At 43.6% G+C, this 7,520-nt stretch overlaps 1 protein-coding gene across 1 annotated transcript in view; it reads right to left on the bottom strand.

Moving 5' to 3' along the window:
- Positions 1–42: 42 nt before the first annotated feature.
- Positions 43–7,520, bottom strand: part of RPL18 (ribosomal protein L18) — a 9,340-nt gene continuing 1,862 nt past the window's right edge. Inside the window, exons 4-5 of the mRNA XM_042473789.1 lie at positions 1,218–1,338; positions 43–725 (exon numbers count right to left, since the gene is read on the bottom strand). Coding sequence (XP_042329723.1) covers positions 564–725; positions 1,218–1,338 — 283 coding nt within the window. The 3' untranslated portion in view covers positions 43–563. The remainder of the gene's footprint in view (positions 726–1,217; positions 1,339–7,520) is intronic.

The following is a 7,520-nucleotide window of genomic DNA, read 5'->3' as shown; positions in this document are numbered from 1 at the left end:
AGAATGCTGACCTTTTTCCCTACATGCGACCACCTCACCACCTTCTCTTCCACTCATGCCCTCCTCCCCAAGCGCCTCTCCCTTTTCCCTTTTATCTGCCAGCCCCTCCCTTGTAGGGCCTGCCTCCCGGGGTCTTCCCTAGGGATTGTTGGCCTTGTAGTTTCCAATCAGAGTTCTTCCTTTGCAGTGCCGCCACCTCTCCCTTTCCAGGACACCCATCTTCTGTCTCTCTCACATCCTTCTCCTTGTTACACTAGCATAATCTAAAACAATGTTCTCTCCCTTTTAGACAGCACCAAGTGCAAATTTATATCAATAACTAACTAAACACTGTAGCATTGTTTAAAAATCAGGTAACATCCCAGTTAGTAACAGGTGCAGACACAAATGCCACCCGGTAGTTGATTACTGTCTAACATTTATTACTCTAATTGATTATTTTTATACCCCATTTGACTGGCACAAAAATACCAGATGTGACACACCTGTGTGCAACCTGTCATGCATTCCTAAATTTAATAAACTGGCACCTGTTATGAATACCCAATAGCCTCCGCCATGCTCTAAGCCTGCTGACCTCCCACCCTCTCCCATCTGGATAGTTTCTCCAGCAGCAACCAGACTACCTTCAATTTGGGGATTTCCTGGATACGGACGTCATCTGTCACTGTACCCACTACAACAGCAGTTTTGTTTTCCCGTCCTGGGAGCTTCATCTTACGGATCTGGAAGGGAAGGAAAAAGAACCATAACTGCTATGCTTGCACTAATAATTAAGTAATAATTTACTTTTTTTGCATGCAAACTGTGTGTCTCTTAATTGGAACGGTAGCAGTGTGGACACGCCATCCCTATCCAATTCCACAATGGATGCAACATAAATACTCCACATCTCACTAGCTTCACAAAATCTTTACATCACTCCACTGCCTTTGGCAAAAGGATGTGTTACCACTGTTTCCTCTCCTGGGAAAGAACATACATTATGGAGGCACAAAGTCCTGTTCCTTTCACCTTGCCCTGCTGTACCACCCTTAACTCTGTCAGCAAAGTCACATCAGAGCAGTTTTGTTCAGCCTTTCCTTTGAGGCAGGAGAGGTTGTGTAATGACGCAGCTTGAGAACGTTTGACGTCTGAAGCCGAGGATCAATATGGATGGGCAATTGTAGAACTGGAGAGAGATCGGGAAAGGGAGTATGGGGAAAATCTGCACTTACCATGCGGGATATGGCCAACGGTGGCCTGTTGGTACGGCTCATGAACAGCCGCTTGAGTATCACCTTGTTGAACTTGGCATTGGTCCGTCGAGCAAGAAATCGGTAGAGCTGAGGAGACAGTGAATAGGTTCAGCAGATACCCCAAGTCCTGTTAGCTTCCGTTCCTTATTAAGGCCACTGGATTGCTTCTAACCCAAGCTTAAGACCACCAGCTTCCACCTTAACCACAGCTCCCAAAAATAATCCATCCCCACTTGCCTCAAAAGAGGCCTGGTCCCTGATTCATTAGAATCACAGAACCTCTGAGCCAGGAGCACTTAAGGCAGTCTAGTCCAAGCCTCTTCTCAATGATAGAATCCTTGAATTTTAAGATCACTTTGATCCTCCAGATGTTTGTGGGCTGCAACTTCCATAAATCCATCCTTGTCTATAATAAAGCAGACTATCATCTCCTGACACAGTCTACTCAACTGTCAAATAGAGGTTTCTCCCAGTGTTCACCAAAATCGTTCTTGTGATTTCCAGCCATTAACTCTAGACATAGCGAACAACAAAAATGTTTGGTACATCTTCAAGATGATACCCCTTTATCAAAATATGAAGGAAACCTGTCTCCGCTTAATCTACACATGCTTCAGTTTATAAATGTCCTTCTAAACATATAGCATGCAAAACTAGAAGCAAGTCAAGATCCTATATACTTCTGGCATCATCTAAATGTTGCATAACTGTGTGACAGGCCAACATAGGCTGGAGCTCACCACCTGCATAATGGTCAATTGACTCCCACCTACCAAGCCTAAAATGAGAGAGGGCAGTTTGTGTGTGCTTTCAGAATATAAATAAATATATAATATTTTTTTATTTTTATACCGCTATTCCTTGGAGATCATAGCGGTGTACAGAAAATATAAAAACAGTGTAAAAAATGACTGTCTGCAGTAGTGCCTGCATTTCTGCAACGTCTGAGAAAACACAGCTGCTTGTCCAAGGATTTTTATGCTGATTCAGGGCTTATCATTCTGGATATGGCCTCACCAGTGCAGGATATTTAGAAACTATTAGATCTTATGGATATGACATCTTTACATCGTGGACTTGCTATATTATTAAATTTCCAAGCATACAGAGGACCACAGATATTTGTTCACATTGAGTTTGTAACTATGCATTTTCTTCCCATGCATCCAGCAAGGAAGGCTTTCCTCTTCATAGATGTGTGCCTTTCAATTTTCAAGCTAAATGTAAGACTTTATCTTTATTTATCTTAATTTAGTCCAACATGGAAACTGGAAGAAGCTTGTGCCAGAAAAATAACTGAACAACAAATGGTGTTATTTCACGGTGATAAGATACGCGTCTTCCAATAAACTGATAGTTCTTAAAGGATAAGCACCACTACCTCCACGTCGAATCGTGGAAAGTATGGCCAAAAATGGTGTGGGAATAAATTCTGGTCACAACCTTAGGTAGATGATGTTTGGCCTATGAAAAAGACTTAAAAAGATAGGTTGTTGTTTTGTGGCTCAGATTGATTTAATATCCGATCAATCTTGACCTGCCCTAGCCAGTGAGTTTACAAGTCCAAAAACTAGGGACACACAATACCCCCCGAGGGCCGTAGGCTTGAGAGTTCACAAGGCCGTCAGGTCCTGTGCTTTCTGCAAACCTCTAACAAACTTAAACAATCTAGTAAGCGTACCCCACAACTTAACTAAAAAATGTGTGGGTACATATAGGTTTCTAGCTAAGAATTAATTCGTACATGCACACTGCAGACCGACTCCTGCTTCAGAGCTTGTTTGCTGTAGCAGTGGTTTTGCCACCACCCATCTTCTGCTAAAGGCTTTGCACTGAACCCCGGTGGATCATTGGCTACATGTCAATTCAAATTCAGTGCAAGTGGACCCGTAGGCTATCTATGCTAGGTTGGTTCCCAGGATCGGAGGGGCTTCGAGGGGCGGGGAGGGGTGTCCCCTGTGGAAACCAAAATCCACGGATGCTCGCAAAGTTCCCATAAAATACAATGGCACAGTAAATGGTAAGAATCAAGGGTAGCTATTTGGAATAGATTATGTATAGATCAAAGCCATACCATCCAGATGGATCTGGACTCCCATGGCATGGAGGGCTGGACTTTAGTACCAGGACCAAAGAGACCACTATCCTTGTGAGAGCACACGGAGAATATTTTCCTTGGCTATTTGAACTGTAGCCCCCCCTGAATATGAAAATAGAATTCCCACAGACGGCGATCCAATCCCCAATTGACGCGGTTTGTCAAGGTGCTTAGCATGCGCAAGTCCTGACTTTTCATAAAACTACTGTGCAACTGACATTTGACAGACCAAAGCTTCCGAAGTTCTTCCTAAACGGTTATGTCAAGGGCTGTAAGCGACACACCCCATTCTCTGATACTATGTTGCTCCAGTTTTGGTGTTGGTTTTTTCCCTCATTCTGAAGCCAAAATGTCCTCCTCCCCAAAAGACATTTGGGAATAAGATGTTTAGAGAAGCTTAATTAGAGAGGTCCTGTCCTTTTTGTATTTGACGCCTCCTTTAAATAAAAGCGCAGAATAACTTTCCTGGTAATGGATATCAAAGGCAAATAATGTCTCCACCTACAGATTCCCCTCCCCGTTGCCTGCAAGCCCAAGCATTACGTAGAATGCCTTCAAGCCACAGCGCTCATTAGACACAAGACTTGCCGGTTGCTTTGGATTGGCACAACTCACTTGTTTGAAGCCCAGGGAAGGACACGAGGCAAGAAAGGGGCGACGGACCCTGGAGTCCCACTAGGCCCGCTACGTAGTCTCTGTTTCTGGCCTATGGCTCTGTTTTCTCCAGTGGTTTCTAACTTTGGTGCAGGAACTGGGTGAGGAGCTTCCCACCACTCTGTCTGACCGGCCTCCATTCCTGCCGGCCTGACTTTACGGAGAGCAGCCAGCGCGCATCACAGCTAAGATACAAGTCCTGAGCTTACGCGCCTAACGAAGACAAGTATCAGTTGTTCCGCTTTCCTACGTGTTGTATCCACCACAGGAACAGGGAAAGGCCAAAGTGGTGCAGAGAGCATGAACCGGATTTCCTGCCATACTTTGGCTGCCTCCTCCAGGAACCCATGGGCCTCCACTAAGCAATGGGGGGTCCTGCACCTGCATAGTGTTTTTCCTCTTAAAGACCCTTATTCACTTTTACGCAAAGGCCTGCTATCCGCAAATCCTGCTCCAGTGAAATTTTATCACTGGCACTATATTTGGTGAGTTGGGTTCGTCCATAATGGAATTAATACAGGTGAAAAGTGTTTCTTTTCTTATGACTAGTCATGGATAGCAATACAGTCCAAACACACTGCAAAATAAATCCAGTTTTGATACCGAGGTTTAACTGCCCTGGCGCAGTGCTGGAAGCCGGGGAACTTAGTTTTTTTGGGGCATGTAGCCTTCTCTGTCAGAGCTCTGGTGGCCGACAGGGACATCCCCGAGATTCCCTAGCAATCTGACCGGGGCTCAAATGATCTAAAACTGAATTACTTCGCAGTGTGTTTTTCTGGACCTATACAACACCTGCACAAATTCCAAGATTGCTTCAGAAGACCACCCTAACTGAAAATTTAGGCAAAAACCTACCACAAAAAGGTTTTTGCAAAAACAAATTCAGTCAATTTCTGCTACAGTATCTACCAACAATCAACAAAGCTGTGTAAAACTGTCATAACCAACATACTGTAGTAATTCTAGTTTCCATCTTTGAATCTTTTGAAGAAAAAGTAGCTATGCGTACTTTTTAAATAAACTGCTGAGGGCTAAGGGAATACTTTCCTACAAGGGGCAGAGTAGGAGACATAGGCCTTTTTCTTCTAGTGTGGTTCTGCTCTGTTTCTGTGCTGGGACAGCAAGGCAAGATATCCAATCCTTGCGCTACCAGTCCGGGGGCATATTCACTCCACTGACGTCCAAACAGGTCTGTATTGCGGGGTAACTTCTGGGGCTATCAAGCAAGACAGTTAAGCACATATGCTACAGCTTAATCCAAATCAAAAATGGTTCACTAACGGGGGAGGGTTATTGTAAATCGCATCAAATGGTACCTTCCCACAGGAAAGAGAAACAAAAATTCTCTCAACATTTGTGTTAGATTTCTAGCTAGTGGTGACTTTTCAAAATTAACAAGCCGTCAACCTATCGCGTGTTCATTTCTCCACGCAAGAAATCCGTCAGGTAAACCTGCGGTGATTTGAAATCTAACCCATCAAATGTAGCCTCTAGCTAATTGTGTTACACAGATCCTCCCAAACATTGGATCTTCTCCCTGGAAACTACGACTCTGGCCTACACTAATGACGCACCCGTTGTTTGGAAATGACTCAATTTCCAAAATCCTTCACAAACTAGAATGGTTTTTGCTTCTCCCCCCTCCCCCCCCCCACACAACCCAGTGGAAAGATAAAAAACAGATTTGGTGGGAAGGGAAAGTTTTTTGGAAGAGTAGAGTTCAAAACAAAACATGGTTTGTTATGATAAACAACAGGCTGTTTACTAGCTTTACCACCAACTGACGCCGACAAATTTAAAGATTGTGTTGGTGGTAACTTAATATATATATATGGTACCTTATACATCTCCGCGCTTCAAGATTTTGTTATCAAGACTAGGTTATGTAGCCCCTCGACTGGCACGGGCGACCGTCGACCCGTTCAAACTTTGCGCCCTTGGATCGGACGTAGATGACCTAAAATTTTGAACATTGGGGAAAATACAAGTTATTGGAACAAACAGAAGCTATTATTGGACCCCGAGAAACAGTAGTGTAGGGGAGAGTTATAACGTATGTGACCCCTCGTATCCTGGTACCGGTATACTGATTCTCCTACATGCATATCCACACACCACACCCCAATTTTTCTCGTAGGCATTTTCTGTCTTCCGTGCAATTCCGCTATGGTAGGGCTTGGAGCTGGAAGCCCTAAGAAGACTTTGTTTCATTATTCAATATAAAAAAACTTTTTCACGTACTGTCAGTGTGTGTGTCAGTACCCATAGGAAAGTTCCCAAAAGGAAATTATCCCCCCGAGGAAACAGGGACAGACTGTTAATCTCACACCCCCAGGAATTTTTGAGAACTTGGGAGACAGTGTAGCTCCTAAACTCTCTTCTCTACTTAACTCCCATACTTACAGGCCAAACCTACGGACTTCTCGTTCTAGCCTCTCTAAGATTTTTTAGCAATATCTGTGACTATTTTGGGTGACTGAGGACGTTGGAAATTTGACAAGCTCCTGCCACATTTCCCAACTTGAGAAAAAAAAAAACCACCACATCAGCAGTTTCAGAATAACATTTGATATAGTGGTCTGATCCTAAACCAGGGGCTTCCCAGCCTAGAAGACAGAAGAAGCAAATAGGTTTGTGGGTGGGCCAAATGTAATACTGCCGCATCAACTCTTCACATGGCAGAGTATCGAAAAATCTTCATACAATATCTATATTGAAGTTTAAGTTCAGCAATTCAGTAGTGATGTTAACTAGTTCATTGCCTTCTAAAATAAACATTTGCCAAACTATCACAAGTGCAAAAGACATTGGTAAAAAGTGCCAGTTATATTTCGAATAAGAATGTTAAAAACCTGAAGCACTAGAAACAGCTTTAGAAGCAAATTATTAATGAGGCCAAATTAGTAAACATACAAACCCAAGAGGGAACCAGATACAGTGCCCCTGCCTCGTATCACGTCTAGACACCAGTCATTCTAGTTCAGCAATATTGCATTGTTCTATGGGTTTTTCGGGCAGATTCCTTTCCTAGTCCTCTACTTGAGGTCTGGGATTGACCTTGAAATCTTCTTCATGAAAATCACAATTTCTTCTGAGCCCATGGCGACAGCTCCCGCTCCGTGCTGCAAATTTGATCGATTTCTTCCGAGCATATCCTATAAATGCTTACTCGAAGTCTGAGTTCAGCTTACGGGTCCAAATAACAGCAGAAAAGAAACATAGTTGAGTCCTTTTTTCCAAGTCCCAGTTTTTGTTTTAAGAGCAAATCCAAGTTTGAAGAAAACAGCACGAAAATGTGTTAGTGCGTTTAGGAATTTAGCAAGGCCTGTTAAATACAGCAAAATAAACGTGGGCTTCTAAGTCAACAGTGGGAGTAATGGTGTTTCAATGATGCAATGCATCTAAGAGGCTCCAGAAGTCGCACCAAGCCATGCTCCACAGCCCGAAGGACTGGGAGCGGGGCTTTGTTGCGGCTTCTGGACTCTTAGGAACGCGTGCATCCATTTGAACACAAAACCGCGCCCTGTACT

This window comes from Sceloporus undulatus, chromosome 6, assembly GCF_019175285.1.
Source record: "Sceloporus undulatus isolate JIND9_A2432 ecotype Alabama chromosome 6, SceUnd_v1.1, whole genome shotgun sequence".
NCBI classification, from domain to species: domain Eukaryota; kingdom Metazoa; phylum Chordata; class Lepidosauria; order Squamata; family Phrynosomatidae; genus Sceloporus; species Sceloporus undulatus.
Note: the sequence above shows the minus strand (reverse complement) of the source record. Positions and strands in the feature narration are given on the sequence as shown.